Source organism: Cyprinodon variegatus, unplaced genomic scaffold, assembly GCF_000732505.1.
Source record: "Cyprinodon variegatus isolate N-32 unplaced genomic scaffold, C_variegatus-1.0 Scaffold450, whole genome shotgun sequence".
Taxonomy (NCBI): domain Eukaryota; kingdom Metazoa; phylum Chordata; class Actinopteri; order Cyprinodontiformes; family Cyprinodontidae; genus Cyprinodon; species Cyprinodon variegatus.
In genome coordinates this window covers 496488-514229 of record NW_015150903.1, presented here as the reverse complement: position 1 = coordinate 514229, position 17742 = coordinate 496488, and the positions used below count along the sequence as shown (strand labels likewise).

The window sequence follows — 17742 nt, the reverse complement described above, 5'->3', positions numbered from 1 at the left end:
TTTTTTTTTTTTTTTTTTTTTTTTTTTTTTTGCAAGCAGAGCTATTTTATCTGAAATGGCAAGGCTTCTGAAAGATGTCCATTGCATAAGCATTATGCATTGGTGTTGGCATCCTTTTAGCAAAATTTTGCAAATTGAATGAACACCTTCAGATGCTAAATTGGATCAGCTGAAAGGACACAGCATTGAAACATTCTCCAAATGATTCAATTATCCTTCAGGATGCCGTTTTAATTTAGATTAAAGCATGAACAGCTCCATTATGCTGAGTTAACATTTCTTGTTTTTATTATTTATGAATAGATTTAAAAGAAAATTATTTCCAGGTAAACATCTTGGTCTTTTATCAGTGCTTCGTGTTAAGGTTTAAATATACCACCCAACCCTCAGTATGAACAGACATTTGAATGGGTTCCATTCTAAGCAGGATTAATAAAGGCCTGTGTGCTACTATTTGTGTATGCCAATGAGTTATAGATAGGCATAGATAATTGGAGACTGCTATCTGCTTTGAGAATTAATATTGCTCCTTGGAAAAATATGTATATGTGTACAACTTTTTCATATTTTTCATTGCATAATTATAAAGTAGGATTGTAGCTGTTTTTTCATTGCTTCAAAAATAAAACTTGAAATGTTTAACAAGTCTTCTGAACACGTGAAGAGTACAACTCTATTGAAAAACCACCAAGGTGAGAATAAAGCTCTGTAGACTGAGACTCTGGGCAAGGAAAGTATTACTCTATTAAATCAACAATGGGTTCATGGAAAATCTGGAGGAGCTGCATGGAAACACAGCTTTTACAAGATAGTTTGTTGAAAACAAAGCTTGTCATCCTCATTAATAAAGTAGTCAAAATATGTTCGTTGTTGAAAGAAGACCATATAGAGAATGTAGCAAACATGGGAAACAAGAATACAATGTTACTTTTTGTAAACATGTAAAGTGCTGCATTAAAAAATAAACGCTAAACATTATACTGGTAGTGGCACTATGGCGAATATGGGACAGCTCTTCGTTATATTTGAGAAAATAACTCAGAAAATCTAATGTAAAGGATAATTTCTGAAGAAAAGCTGTGAGAGGATGCAAATGACTAGAGACTAATGTGAAGGTTATCCTCAGCCAGGAAAATGAACATAGACATGCAGCTTTAATTCAGATTTAAAAAAAAATCCTTAATTCAACCTCCAATCTCTTGCAAGGCTTGACTTATTGTTCAGATATGCTCTCCAACCAGTCTGACTGAGCCTGAAACGTTTGAGGACAAATTGCCAAAAAGGATGTTCTCTAGTTTTGCAAAAATGTTTCTTGCTGCTTAAATCTAAACATGATATCAGAAATATACCGTAATTAATTTCTTCTCCTTTATAAATTTCTACCACGATAATTGTTATTAATTCTTTGTATTGCTTACACCGTGCCTAAATATATATAAGATGTACATAGATAATGCTGCTACAATTCATTGAAATTTATCAGTTCTCAGGGACAAAATGTTTTAAAAGAAAGCTACAAGTGGCTGAATATTCTTTTGAGGGGCTGCATGTCAATTGGGAGAGTCATAAAACAGACATTATGTGCCAGCAAATAGAAAAAACAAAAAAGAATATCAGGCAAAAACTCCCAAGAGAAAACATGTAGATAGATCAGTAGATTTACCGTTTGGTAATGTCTGATAAGCAATGAAGTTGCAGCTGGAAGAGGCACTGGAACAGAGAACTAACATAACCTGGATGCTTTTATACTGTGGGAAGACCAAACACTTCACAATTTGATATGAGGTCCTAACCCAAGATGGTGTCCATCTGGGGTTACACGTGTTCTAAGATGACACGTTTGACCCCTGTCCTGGTCTGCAAGAGACAGCACCTGCTGCCCCACCACAACACCACTAGTGGTCCGCCACTCATACTTGAGACAGGAGATATTTTTAGTGAATTTAATAGAGCCCCTTTGGTGGCTAACATTCAGTAGATTCACACCCCATAGACCCAGCAGGAAGGGATCAATTTCCTGACATCAACCACAAGCCATCAACATGTGCAGCAAATTGTATCCTACCTGTGTAACTCTCAGCCATGCGAAAATATGTCAAGGTTCTTTTAGAGGGAACTATGTCAGTGTATATTGCCTTGCAAAAGTATTGAATATTAAACCTATTTTGCCACCTTGAAACCACAAATACACAAATATTTTCTCAGAATATTCTGTGATAAAGCAACAACAACATAATACATAATTAAGAAGTGAAATGTAAATAACACATTGTTTATTTTTGATACATTTTAGTAGAAAATCTGAAAGGTGTGCTGCACATCTGTATTAATGCCGCAGTATAACTTAATGCCTCAAGAAATCAACCCCTCAGAATAAATCCATCTGTTAATGAAGGTCGGAATAGTTTGGTTAGGAAACAACCTTGCATTTAAACAATACTCAAGAGGCCAATGATAACTCTGAATGGGTATTTAGAGATACACAGCTTAGGTGGAATAATCTGTAGATGGGGCAGCTGATCATCATGACTAATTTTGTAAAAGCTTATGGTGCTGTTGGGAGATTAGACTAGTATTAAACCTTTTTGCCTGAATCCAAGGCTGTATATGACAGAAAACTGACATTACAAATCACTCTGAAAACAAGGACTGTAGTACACAGTAATGGCAAGCACATGGTGTGGGGATGCTTATTCTCAGCAGGAGAAATCATCAAATTTCACAGGAAGCTGGACTTAGCTAAATCCAAGGCAAAACAGGCAATAGTGAAAATAAGGTGTAATAGGCACATAGCAAAATCTGTTGATGAGAAAAGCTGGTAGTGTTTGTAGTTGCTGGTAGTTACACCCCTAAAGAATTGCTACAGTACTGTTGAAGGAACACTCAACATTTTAATTTGACAATGTTAAAACCATGTTTAATGCTGTTTTTTTTTTTCCAATTATGCACTACTTTGCATTGGGCTTTCATATGGAATCAAAGAGAAACAATAAATTCTGTTGTAGAATAATAAAACGATAAAAACATTTAGGAGACTGTGCATCTTTCCCTGCCCCTGTATATTTCAAAAACTGTTGTGCAATGCTCTCCCTTCTTTTTCTGTTTTAAATCATGCCTATACTTTGTAAATATGGTAATCCTTCATGAGCTGCTGGAGGAAATAGGGACATTCCGATGCAAGAAAGCTTTCTGCTTTTTCCTACTCATCTGTAAATTCTTTTGAGCTACAGTTATACAAACCCCTCATGGCTAACCCCATTTAATCCCCTTACCAGTCAACATTGCCTATCACAAAAAGGTTACATTTCCTGTATAACATATAGTGGTGCTAACAGTTGTCTGCTAGATTAGATATGTATCACGAAGCATTTCTTATCAAGCAAATCTTTAATTAAAGGGAGCATGCTGTATATGCACATGGTGGTAATCTAACAATATATTCCTTGTTGACCTGTCTCTGTTTTGTTTTGTTTTAATGTTTCAGCCTCTACAGTGGCTCCAAACGGGAAGAAAACATGCCTAAAGCTAAAGGTTTTCGTCCGACCATCAAGTAAGTGTTTGTTTGCAACAGAGGGCTTTGTTAAAAAAAAAAAAAAAAAAAAAACTTGGCTTTGTTCACTTTTGGACTGAAGATCTAAACAAATTGGGAAATAATGTTTCATTTCCTTACCTGTCTTTTATACAATGTAGACACTGTCCATAATGTTCCTTTTTACTTATCATAGACCTGTCTTATAATGAAACTATTTACTATTTAAAAACAAGAACAATGATCAGATGCACGGAACTGCTCTCAATGTTGCCATTAGCTTTGCTGCTCTGAGTGTTTGTCTAAAGTTCAGGTGGTGGTACAAATGTCACTAACATGTTTGTTGCATAACTGTAATGATTTCTCATTTTCCCTATTTTCTGTTATAGACAGCTGTGTGAAAACTATAAGCACACATGACCGAGTTTTTGATGTAGATGACAGAGTAGAAAGTACGTTACCAAGAGGTTAGTATGGCTTTATGCTCCTTTGTTCTTATTCACTGTGACTTCTTGCATGTGTCTCTTGTTCAATGCCCTTTTTTCCTTTTCCGTACACAGCATTTCTTACAAAGATTTTCTGTTCCTCCACATTGTTTCTTAAAGTGTTCTCCAAGACAGATGTATTTTAGATTGCAAAAAAAATATATATATATTTTTACATGTAACTAAATATCACTAGGTTTTTGTTATTTGTGTCAGCACATGTACTGTATGTATCTCCTAAGTTTTATTAAGGAACAAAATACTGCCTTTGATGGATTATCATTTTAATACAGATTTTCAGTCATTCATAGAATTGAATAATCACTGTTTGGATTATTTTAATAAAACAAAGGTCCTGGGAAATAACAATAATCAAAAGACTGAACACTGCTGATGGCCTGAATGCTACTAACAAAGCAGCCAAGGCTTCTTCAACTCCTAAGCAGTGCTGCTGGTTGATTGCCTTTGATGCTTTAAGTCATACTAAACAGAGCCCAAATAAGTAATAAGTACATTGAACTGAGCACACCTTTCAGAAGTGTGACTTAACTGTGACATTTTTTTTTATTATTTCTAACCCATTATCATGAAAAATACAAAATGAAAGGTTCTATTCTGTAAATATGAGTAAATGTCTCCGAAATAAGTGATAAATAGTCAACATTTTTATGAAATTGGAAGTTTTTCAGACATACCTGTAAATCAAAAATATAAGATCCTTAACATAAAACCTGATTAAGTTTGCTTTCTAACATTATAATGTTTAGATTTTGCCATAATGTCTTTAAAAAGCCACATAAAATAAATATATATCTGTCAAGTATTGTCATTTATTTGGCTGCTTTAAAAAAAATCTTAATCTGATCTGTATGTGCAGAGTATATTGTATACATACTTTTAAACAGTCTGCTTAAGTCTTCATTGACCTGCTGCTCAGCTCTGCAGCTCAGCATTGATTATTTGTTGTGCTCAGAATGCACAGCATTTTATGTGCTTTACATGAGTCCAAGTCAGTCACCGGGGAGAAACCCTCCCCCATCACCTGCATGCTGCTGTTTCATTCTTATCACCAACACCAAAGAGAGCTCGCTCTGAAAATATCATACAAAGTATAGACCTGGAAGACAAAGTATAGGAAAGTCAAAACTTTAAAAAGAAATAAAAATGAAAAACATTTTTACTAACTTAAGATGCTGTAACTTTTTGCTAGCTTTATTTTCTCCAGATGTGGTTTAGACCTTATAAAATGGATATATACAATTATATAGGACAATGTGTTAAAGTCAACATTCTACCACTTTTATACTTATACTCATTATTAGAAGTTTCAGCAAGGTGTAATTTATGATTTATTATCAAATTATATTGCTAACCTGAGCAACTGAGGTCTATTAAGATTGAACCTAATATTATTATTAACATTGACTTTTATTTTACTGATTTTGACAAATTGAAACATCAAAACTTTTAAATGTCAGCGTTAATAGTGTGGAATAGGTGTAGCTAACAAAATGCTAGGCAGTCAAAATGCTTGATTTATGCTTGTCCCTCTTCTTTGCTTTATACATGCATGTTAATTTTGCTGTCCTGTATGCATATTTTAAAGGCAACCTCCATTTAACAGAATTTAGCTTTATTATTTGTTGCTAATTTCTTTTACCATGACCTCTAAAGCAGTGGAACTTAAACATCCACCCAGAGTAACATTTGTTTTACGTTGTCCATCTAGTCTTCAAACTCATCTTACACATTTTTTTGGTTATTTAAACATCCAATTGTCTGGCCTGTCTATCCGTCCTTGTGTTGAGCATGGTTCAGATACCTTCCCACGGTGAAACAGCCACATGGCTGCACGCAGATACTGATGCCACTGCCAGACAGACACAGGCGGCTGCTCACCTGGGAGATGAAACCTTATACAGCAACTGATGTTTAAATGGCAACTCTGACTTTCATGACATGAATCCGAAAAGCTCTACTATTGTTGATGAATGGAACCAATACTTTTTGATATTATCTTCATCTCAAATTATAATAAATCTAAATAGGTATTCTTAGTTATTATAATTATAAACTGCATATTATATGAATTAAACACAGAGAGATAAAGTTTGTGGTAAGTTTTTGGATTTTGGCTCATGAAATCTTTTTCAAATCAGTTTATCATTAAATTACAAAGTTATATAAGATGGACAAGATTTATGTTATGATCTTTATGATAACAGACAGACTAGTCAAACTGATAGTAAGTGCCTTAGTTTTCCAGTGCAGGACTTTCTGCTGGCTCATCTGTTTTTTTGTTTTAATTTAATTGATGAGTTTTGCTCTGTAATCTGTCAAAAACAGACTTGAGTTGTATTTCTGACAGATGATGGAGGGGGCTGCCTGTAATGCCACAGAGCCAGTCAGAATTTATCCATTGATCAATATGGCTTCTACTTGCTATGGAGAACTAGAATGCACTGATCTCTGATATTTTGTGGATGAGTGGCAAGCCACAAAAAAGTATTTTCAAAAGAAACAGGCATTACCCATGAAAACCAACCAGAGGTTGAACTGATGGGAAAAGCCTTATAGAAAAAGGTGCACAAGTTTTTTCAGTGATTATTTGTCAGCACCAGAAACTCTTAAGCCATTTCATGTTTCTATATTCTGACAAGCATTATAAAGATGCCAAGTTCAGTTTTTCACAGGACTTGGCACCAGACCATTGCTGCCAAAAATACTAAATACCTACTTAAAACACTATAGTATTACTTGATTTACCAGCAAACTAACCTTATATAAACCCTAGAAGAGTCTACAAGGTATTAATAGTAAAAAAGATTCAAGAAAACAAAACCAAAGCAACCTGTCACACAAAGCTGTATAAGCACAAATATTGTTCATATTTAGTATCCTATACTCTTTGGTAGCCCACATTTCTGTTATATAAAAAAAAAACATATTTCGTTGTAAACATACATATAAACCATTTACATTTCTTTGAAACCAAAGGTATTCACTGTAATGCATGATCATACAAATTAACATTAAAAAAGCTTGATATACATTATTGGTCTCCTTCATGTGTTTAAAGTGAAGTTTTGTGATGAATTGAATTATACAAATTTCTTCAAAGTAAAAAAAAGCAACCTTTTTTTATACCATTTTAATTAGGAGATGTATATAAACAGGCACATCAGTTTATAAATAAATCACTTAAATAACTTTAGTTTCATCACAGAACAAATCAACTGATACTAAAATCCATGTTGTTTTGTTTTTTTTCTCTTGTCTCTTAGATGAAACTAGCCATGAAACAGCTGCCCCATCGCGGAGTGAAACAAATGCTGCGAAACGTCTACAGACAACAAGTTCTCTGCTTGCTTTGCTGCTGGTCACCCTAGTGGGACTCTTCACTTTATAGCGCCTCCCTCTGTACTGGAGTTTATTTACACCTAGCGTGGCCTGAGTCTACCCTAGGCTGCAGGGTAGTAGGTGGGATTTGGGTGGGTTGTATTTGCTTGATTGGGCATAAAAAAGCAGGCTTCTCAAGAAAAAAAACAAACATTTTTTTTTCTGAAGAGGAATTAACTAAGAGATTTTTCTCCTTCTGTGAGTTAAAATAGTTGAGTTAGAAGTGGGAGTGAGAATTCCCCTCTTAAACATTCAACCAAGATGCCAAATTAAAATTTTTCCCACTTAGTGATTCTTATTTTCCCATGACATTTAACATTACCCTACACCGTTTTTATGTCATTTCAGTAATGATTTTTAACAAGGAAATATAGTTTATAGTGCATCCAGACAGACTGATTTTCACACTGTTTAAACATTGCAAAAGCACATACAAAATTAGTAGGATTTTACAGTGTTAGACAGTTGCAGTATATACAGTTTTACACTTTAGATAATAGGTCATAGTGATGACTGTACATACATCAAACAGGAATAGAAAGTTTCCCTGATCCCTTTCAACAAGCCCTTCAGAAATCAGCGTCGTTGGGGTTTTATGTATTGGAAACTATTTCTTAAGCCAGTGGTAGAGCAGAGTTGTTCACCAATGCAATGTTTAAACATGTGCTAAGTATATGACATCCATCTCAGCCAACTCATCTACGCCGTCTTGGTGGTGGTCTCTTTCTCCTAAGTGTGATGAGCTGTTGGATGTTCTGGGTGAGCAAGTGGAGGCAAACCTCTTTCATATTAACAGACGACTCCTCCTTTGTCACAAACCCAATAAAAAGGCCCAATAAAACATTTCTGAAAGGGTTCTGTTCACTCAGACTCACAAAGCCAAAATTAAATTGAAACTTTCTCTCCAGACACTTCGTTAACCGCTGTTAAAATCGAGAATCAATACCTTTTGAAACTTGATAACACAATTTCACGGCAGCAGTCACAGCCATTTGTGCAATGTTTACTGAGCTGGGGTGCAATTGTTTTCTCTGTTCCAGTTGAGCATTAGTCAATATTAACACTCCCATAAACATTTGCATCTAAAAGTATTTATTCCCTGGATATTGATTGTTCAAAATGTTTCACAGCTTAAACTTTGTGTTGTTTTTATTTATCTGTTCGTTTCGATAATTATCAAATTTATTAACTGATCAAACATTGTCTTTAACCCCTCAGACAGTTTAAACTTAATTTTAGATCCAATTTAATGAGAAAAACAACTGATGTGCAAGGAATGTTTAAAAAGACTGTCCAATTTACAGTGCCACACTTTTTTTTTCTTTAACGTAATTATAGCTCAGTTAAATACTTGTTAGAGGCTTATCGGTTTGATGGTGTTACAGCATTTAGCAAAGCATTATAAGGATTTATGCATAGCTATAATTAGTTGAGCTCACTTAACGTAAGACAAAAGAGAAATGCATCCATTAAATTCAAGGCAGCTCGGTTCATTCTGTTTATGTTTCCACTTAAAATCAAAGTAGTTTACTGATCAGCAGCCCACTAAACACATTGTGAGTTAGTAGAATGAGATTTTGTTTTTCATTTCCTTGCAAGGGATTGGAGTTTCACCTAAAGGTATAGATCAGGGTTTCTCTATTGAGGCTCGCTTATATTAATTAGCACTTAACATCTTAAATGCACTTGGTAACTTTTTAGGTGTCTTTATTTGGTATTAATCCAGATTAAAAGGGCCCAGGAAAGGAAGCTAATGTCTTTTTTTTTTATGTCTTAACTAAACTAATATTTTTACCACTACTTCAAGGGCTTTTAACTGGTTTTAATTTTTCCACAAGCAATGAATCATCTCAGAGCAACATCATTGCATTAACGTCTCACAAATATCTTAGAAACGCTTGATTTGCTCGCTTTTTGTTCTAAGTTTTTATAAAGATTCAAATCACAGAAAGACTGGTTAACTTGACAAATAACATTTACCTGATTAGTCCCACAATTATTTTCTATTAATAACTTTTTATGAATTTGTTAATGCTGTTTTAAGTGGCTAAAACCGGTACCTTTTGTCTTTTCACTGTTATTCCAACGTTTTGGTAATTATATAGGTCTGTGTTTTACATTTTCTTGATATATCAAATTAGATAGATTGGAACAAACTGTGCAATTTTAAATGTTTTCAAATATTTTGATTGTTCTAGAGCTTCTAACATCCCAGCATCAGTTCAAGTTAAAAGAACTTTTTTTTTCTGTGCCATAGCTTACAGCAATAAGAAATGAGAGAAAAAAATATAAAAGATGCACTAGCATCAGTTGAACACTGGAACCAATTTGGTTCAAAAACCCTAGAAATGCCGTAACCAATCAGATTTCCAAAAATAAAAGCATTCCAAAAAGCACCATAGAGGTTGATCTTTATGATCTTTTATGAACCTTTAAACTTTTCTCATGCTTACATCGGACAATAATTTACAATTAAGCCAATAGTTATTTACTAGCAAAACAGATGGACTAGGAAATCCCTTTCCAATGGGAAACACACACTACTGTATGGATGGAGCATTCAAACCACATCCAAGCAGAGTAACTAACTACCTTATAAAAAGTATTGCTCTAATAAAAGTTGTAAAAACTGTCATCTAAAACTACTGTAATATTTTAGCGTTTGACCAATCTGTACTTTTATATCAGATCATTACTCTAACCTGAAAGACTTGTTTCACATAGGAAGACATTTTTTTGCACCCTGCCTCCTACCATCATTTCTTGCTGTAACTATTTTTGTCCTTAGTATGGATCACTGCCCTTTGCAAAAGTTATACTGGTTTAAAGGTTCATAAGATTGTGTTCTCATAAACAGCTTGGCCTTTTTTAGGCCAAGTTATCTTAGGATGCTACTGGTGCCTTTCAGTCTTGATAATTTTTAATGTGCTGTTAGAGTAAGCCTCTTGAATGAGCTAATCTGGATTACTGCTAAATAAAGATGTTATCAGAATTATAATCTTTAAACAAAGCCTCACTTGAAAATTCCTGTACTATGCCTTTATTTATACTGAATGTAACATTATATCAGAGCAGCATGGTGAATGCAAGTTATTAAAGATGAACAACATCGAGCAAAAATGGAACAACCACACGCCCACCTTCTACTCCCACTGCTACAGTTTAAGTGACTCATTCCTTTATGGTGTTCAATGTGACAGGCACACAGACATGTTTTAGTTTGGGCACTTTTTTCTGGTTTTGAAATGAGATTGTGGAAGTCTTGGCAGGGGGAGGGAAGTGTAGATTTTCACTGTGGGGATTATGGAGGCTCAATGTCCAGTTTGTGAACGTCTAGTGAGTAATGGAGATGAAATAGATGAAGAGATGCTCACACACATCAATAAACACAAGTTTGGACATCAAATATATCTCACAGAAGTGTTAAGTGCCTAAAAAATAAATTTAAGACAAAATCAGCAAAAATTAATTTGACACTACAGGACAAAAGAAAATTATTCAGTTCAATACCAAACAATGGTCTAGCACCATTTGACCTCAGATACACATACTGTTTTGGGTTTGCTTTGTTTTTATTTTGTGGCTGCCTTTTTTTGCTTTCTAAATATATATTTTATTGCATTTCTGACAAAAACAACAACCTTTGCCTTCAGACATTTGTTTCTTTATAAACTGATTTAACAATGCTATTACACAGAATAGCAGCTCAGTTATGAGAGGTATTGGGAGATGAGGTCATTTAATAGGATACAGATTTTCAGAATATCACCACAGGGATATGAGCACTGCATAAAATTAAACTTGGATACTTATCAGCAAATTCTAATCAGAAACCAGTTTTAATTGTCATTTTTCCTATCCTTATCATGATTTGTTCTGCACACAACCTTAACCTGGGAAATGAGAATCAACTTATATACTGGATACTGTGTATCCTGAGGTAGACAACCATACAACATATAGTGTTAGGTTAGTATCTGTTTTGTACCTTTCTGTAGGACAAATGAAAAAAAAAAGATGAAACAAACCATTGTTAAAAACTGTATAATTATTATTATTGTTATGATGATAATGATTATGACTATTATTATTATTGGGAAAACTTCTTGATGTATATAGTGTTTGATATTAAAGTATTAATTTGGTTCTTATGTCTTTTCTAAAAAACAAGATACCATATTATCTCTGGGTTTTGCGGAGTGTGTACTGTTCTCAAATAATGCATTTTGTGTGCTTTAATCCTCAATGCCTAAAGAGACCCTTAAGTTCAAACAAAAAAGGGCAAACCTGTGGAAGCTGCACACAATGGTGTGCAGTAGGCTGGAATATTAGCTAACAAGTGGCTCACCTCTTACATGTTTTAAACCAGTCATCATCTTTTCATGGAAGGATCCTGCCTACGAAAAGAAGCATTTGGGACTCGATCAGTGGCCTATTTGTACTTTTTTTGCCTTGAGGGGCTTGAATGCATTTTTTTGAACAGATTGTTGCTTTTTTATGGAAGGATCACACCAGTTTCATTATGTGGCATGCGCATGAACTTGCTAACATGTAAAAAAAATCTAAAGTTTTCAAAAACTATTTTGTTGCTGTTTTCTTTTTCATTCTGATGTAATAGATTTATTGATCGCAGTCATGTGTGTTTTTGCATCCCCCATTTGAGTGACGTCTGACAAATGTACATACCACAAGCCATTGTAAGGACATTTAAAAGTGAGATATGAGGTTTCGGGGCTTTATCCTGTGTTTTAAAAAGAAAAATTTGCCTTTATTTTCCTAAAACGACAGCCTTTGTAAGCTTTGATAGTGTTTATCATCAATTTTTTTCTATTTTTTTTCCCATCACTCCCAGTAGAAGGAATTTGAGTGGACACGTCAGTGTAGACATTTTTCAGTGTGGATTTAAGTTTAAGTTTTTGTGTGTCTCATTTTTTGTCGCTGTAGTAGAAGAAAAGCAATGCATCTTTTTGCCAGCAAAGAGCGTTTCCCATGCCTTACCCCCTCAGCCTCTAACCCATTTGTTTTAAAGACACTCTTTGCCTTTGTGCTTGTACACAGAGCAGCTGCTTGCGTCAAAGAGGGTACAACAGGGCCCTTCAGTTTTTTCTCTTTTTTTAAGGAACTCTAAATCACTTTTTCTTACAGTAGATGGTGGTCTTAGATGCAGTTCAAGGATTAGAGCACCCCACCTACCAAATCCTGAACTGGGTTGTTACTGGGGTGAAGCCTATCATCGATCCATGCTCTGCACAGGGTAAAGCTTCTTAGTACTTCTTTTTTCTTTTGCTGATTTAAACACTTGTTCATTTTATGTTCTGCCTCTGTTCTACTTGTGCTCATATGACCCCTACCTACGGTCCCCTTTCCCTCACCTTTCAACTCCACTACAGCTTTTCCATCAGTGGGGACTGTTTCCAAACTGCTCTTTTACAGTATATAAAAGGACAAGAAAATTTGACAGCAAAATGATCTGTATTTGTATATACACGTGTCTGAGCAACTATGAGAACTACAATAAAACATTGCTTTGATGATTGTAATACTATCTCAATTCTTTTGTTTGTTTTTTTTCACAAGGTCTGAGTTGCAGTTTTTCTTTGTTTGTCCTTGTTTCTTTCATTAAGAGCATAAAGAACGCAGATTTTTTTTTCTGCCTTTGGCATTTTCAATTTAATTGTTTTACCATGAAAGCATACAGATGATACAAAATCTAAACAGCTCTATTAAAATCAAAGCCAGGTTTCTTGTTGTGAAAATGAAACCAGCATAAACCATTTCAAACATCAATTTCAGTGACCTTAAAATGTCATTTCCAGACATTTACAGTAGGTGTTACTGAAATAGGTATCAAGAATCTTATACAGTATATTCCAATTTAGCTAATTTAGAAACTTTTAAAATAATACAAAATGTGTCTTAAACTTGAAATGTTGATTCATATGTTATACCTTGAATGTGTTATACCTTTTCTTTCAACATAGTGAGTAACATATTAGGCACCTTGAACGATGAGACAGTATCTATGCTGCAAAACAAGATTACATGTTTGTGACTCTCTTATTTGAAGAAATGTGTTTAAAAATAATCCCCTTTTTCTATTTGCTATCTTCCAAATTCAAATCTGATTGATTGATAAAAGCCTTGTAAGAGTATAGAACCTATGAGCACATTTTTAGACGTCTTTCTCAATGGTAAGAGAAGACCAATTACCCTTTCAGATTTTTCTTAGATATTGATTTATTTTTCTAATTTTGTTTACAATTTTGATTTGTTTCACTATACCTTGGATATTTGCCTTATGCATCTTGGTTATTTGCTTTAAGCATTATACCTGATTTCAAATCCAGCCATCCAAAGTTCAGCGCAAGAAATGACCTGTTCCGTGTTTGCACATATGCAGTGCACAGGGTTCTGGCAAATCAGCTTGTAAACGCTCGTAGCTCTGCTTCAACAGCAGAATTGGCCCGAAAACACCTCAACAGGGCCGACTGTCTTTCAAACAGTTTGATTTTCTCCAGACCTTGCAATTCCTGATGGGAGGTGGTCTTGAGTGGCTAATCGCCCCTCATTAACACCTTTATACTACATTACGCAGGATGCACGATGAGGCTGAACTCGGCCTCATCCAAAAAATTCTCACACCACTGCCGGATCGGCCTAAAAATGCAAAAACACGTGTTAAGTGTAGGCCCAGCTTTATATGATAAAAAATTGGATTGACAAATATTGATATTAAATGGCATACCAACAATCCCATTGAATATAGATTACTCATGCAACATACTCAGCAGTATTTAGTATCTTTTGATGTGCACAAGTGTAAACTAACATAGTGAAAGCACACATCAAGGCTTCTCTCCTTAGGGTTTCTTTCCACTTCATTCTTTCCCTCTTCTACTTGACTGCAACGTAAAATCCCTCCCTGAAGAGAAAAAACAAAAGTAACATTGTCTATAGGGATCATAATAAGAGCTTAAACCTTATTTCACATCAGTTGGACGTTAATGAGGACACCTAATAACCTTCTGCTGGACCCCATCAGTGCCATTTAGTTTCCCCTTTCCATTATCTCTGGTAATTAGACTTGATAGTCACCAAGCCCTAAGGACAAAAGGGGAAGAGAGACTACTAGAATTCACGAATGCTACAGAGCTCAGCTAAATTTATCATTACATGTAATTTAAGTTTATTTTGTGTGATACTGTTGGCAACATTGATTTTACTACGATATTTAGAATTTAACAGATACACTATAGTAAGATAAACTGGTTTAATTTAAACATGTTATTTGTTTGCTACCTGTTCACTATTCCCCAAACTGTTTCTGAGAAGGGTTATCTGTAGGCAAAGATAACAAATGTACAGACCTCTGCCAATCAGGGAATTTTGCTCCAAATTGTGATTTACGCCTTTAGCTGAAACTCGCCAATGATCTAGATAATTTGCAAATTTAATTGAATTGTTCCTTGGCATGAGGCACACCTCTGGGTAAAAAAAAAAAAAAATCCATAAAATCCATTCATAAGTTTCCAATTGATCCTGCTAACAAAGCAACAACTTTCCATTTTCTTGTGTTTTTGTCTGTGTGTGAATATTGACAACTGAGTAGTTACTTGCTGAAAGCAGAGGTCGAGGTAATCGCCTCGTACCGAGAAAGAAACTTATAAAAACTGCCCAAGCTTAAAGCCTGCATTTCAAGTATTCATTAACAGTTAAATGGAATTGTAAATAAACTTGCAATGTTTTGACTGACCTGCATAGAAATTTTATAGTTAATCATTTATTTATTTATTTTCTATAGTTATTTTATCATTCAAATTATGTCTTTTTATTATCTTTAAGAATCAAATGTGTAGGACTTTGGAATGTCTTGCTACTGAAATGTGCTATATCAATAAATAGCCTTGCATTGATGAAAAGGGGCACTGGTTTATTTGATTAAATTTTTTCTACTGATAGCATCAAATTTGATGGACTTTTTTTCAGTGTTGTAGTGTGGTTGCCATCCAGAAAAAGACACCAATACAACCAGAATGCAATTTATCTACAGTAGCTCTGTTTGTAGATATTAAATCTCAAGTTCATTAAGTTATTTCCCATTCATCCACACTGCATGGTGGAGCAGAATCAACTTCGCAACCACAAATTGCCCCTTTTCTAGGAAGGCAAGGATGTGATCAATGAAAAGCAAAGGGCATTGTGCAAAACAAAGAAGACAAAAATAAATTATTTAAAAATAAATAGTGTGTTGTATCATCTAGCCTTCATAATACATGGAAATAAGTTTAGTGTATTGTGGGAACTAAAATGAATATCCATTTTCCATCACGCTTTATCCCAGCTAGGGGTGCTGTTGCCTATCTCTAGCTGTCTATGGGCGAGAATTGGGTACACCCTGGACAGGTCACAAGTCCATTGGAGGGCAACACAGCAACAAACAGGACAAACAACCATTCATGCACACACTCACACCAAAGGAGAATTTAGAGCAGTCAGTTAACCTAACAATCATGTTTCTGGACTGTGGGAGGGTCCTGGAGTACCAGGAGAGTCTCACGCATGCACAGGGTGAACATGCAAACTCCATACAGAAAGACCCTGGGCTGGAACCTGGATCCTTCTTCTTGCAAGGCAGCAGTGCTATCCACTGCTCCACTGAGCAGCCTCCTAAAGTAAATAATTATTAATTAAATGGAGTTTTAAAATCATGTCAAAAGTGGAGAGCAACCTAAGTAGGGAAGCCCAGACTTCCCTTTCCCCTGCCACTTGGGAAAACTCCTCCAGGAGAATCCCAGAGCATGCCAAGGCCAGCCAGGAAACATAGTCTCTCTTGTGTGTCCTCCTCTTCTCTGTAACCTCCTGGAGGAATGTGCCCGGAACACCAGATGCTTGTGCCACCACAACTGGCTCCTCTTGACAGAGTGAAGGAGCAGCTCTACTCTTCAGTCCCTCCTAGAGGAATGAGCTTTTAACCCTGTCTCTAAGGGAGAGCTTAGACACCTTTTTGAAAAAACTAATTTCAGCCCCTTGCATCTGAGATTTCATTCTTTCAGACTCCACTCAAAGTTCATGGCCATAGATGATGGTAGGAACTAAGATCTATTGGTTAACTGAGAGCTTTGCCTTTTGACTCAGCTCTCTATTTACCATGACAAACTGATACAGCGCCCACTTCACTGAAAATCCATAAACAATTTGCCTATAAATTTCCTTCTACTTTCTTCCCACATCTGCGAACAATATCTTGAGATAATTGAATTCCTCCACTTGGGGCAGAACATCAGCCCAACCCAGAGAGGGCACTCTACCCTTTTCAAGCTGAAGACTATGGCCTCACTTATGGAGGCACTTAGCCTCACCATGGCTGATTCACACTGCACTACGAACCACTCGAGAGACAGATCTATACATCACAGCCTGTTAAAGTCTACAGAACCATCTCATCCACAAATAGTAGACACAATTTTAAGGCCACTAAAATGGATCCCCTTATCACCTTGGCTTCACCTGAAATTTCTGACAATAATAATTGTGAACAGAATTGGTGACAAAGGGCAACCTTGGCAGAATTCAACTCTTATGTAAAACAAGTCAGACTTATTGCTTGGGAGCAGACTTACAGCCCAAATCAAAGGGCATGGTACACCATAATCCCAGACTATTCCCCAAAGGACCACCCCTAAAGCACACATTGGAATGTCTTCACAAAGTCCACAAAGAACATGTAGACAAGTTGGGCAAACTCCCATGCACCCTCAAGCATCCTGCTGAGTGGTCCTTTGTTTCACATGGTAAATCTTGAATGCTCACTGAGTTCCTGTATATCCTTTCTGACCTCAGCTGACATAACCCACCTGGATCTTTATCTATAAGCCTATATGATATTATTTAAGAAAGGATTCTGAGAGATCAATATGGTGGGGGACCGGATTTGACCATCTAACCATCTTCTCTCTTCAGTCCGACGTTGTCCATTATCTTCCTGGGATCATGAATTAATGACAGCTCCTGACCAATTAAAATTTTAAATACTGGTCTGTAATTTCTAGTGACTGTACAGGTCCATAGGATGGTGTAGTCATATGTATGGCTATAGGCAACCTCTAAAAGACCTTTTTATAGGACTCACACATATAGCTGTTCCATATCATCAGAGAGATGATCAAAAAATAGATATCTCAATAAATGCACTGACCACACTTATGCTAATGTATAATAATATTTCATTAGCAAGCATCTGACAGGAAAAAGAAATACCAGCAAGAATTATGCAAAATAAAATTTGTTTAAAATGTTTAGCTAATTTCAGCTAAAAAAGAAATGTTTTCA

General features: G+C 35.5%; 1 protein-coding gene across 3 annotated transcripts in view; it reads left to right on the top strand.

The window, feature by feature from the left end:
• efna5 (ephrin-A5) overlaps nucleotides 1-12970 on the top strand; it is a 127299-nt gene extending 114329 nt beyond the window's left edge. For 2 of the 3 annotated variants that reach the window (XM_015389151.1, XM_015389153.1), the window contains exons 3-5: nucleotides 3485-3550; nucleotides 3919-3996; nucleotides 7299-12970. In XM_015389151.1, the coding sequence (XP_015244637.1) occupies nucleotides 3485-3550; nucleotides 3919-3996; nucleotides 7299-7423 (269 nt within the window). In that variant the 3' untranslated portion in view covers nucleotides 7424-12970. The remainder of the gene's footprint in view (nucleotides 1-3484; nucleotides 3551-3918; nucleotides 3997-7298) is intronic. The other variant, XM_015389152.1, reaches the window with a different exon arrangement.
• The last annotated feature ends 4772 nt before the right edge of the window (nucleotides 12971-17742 follow it).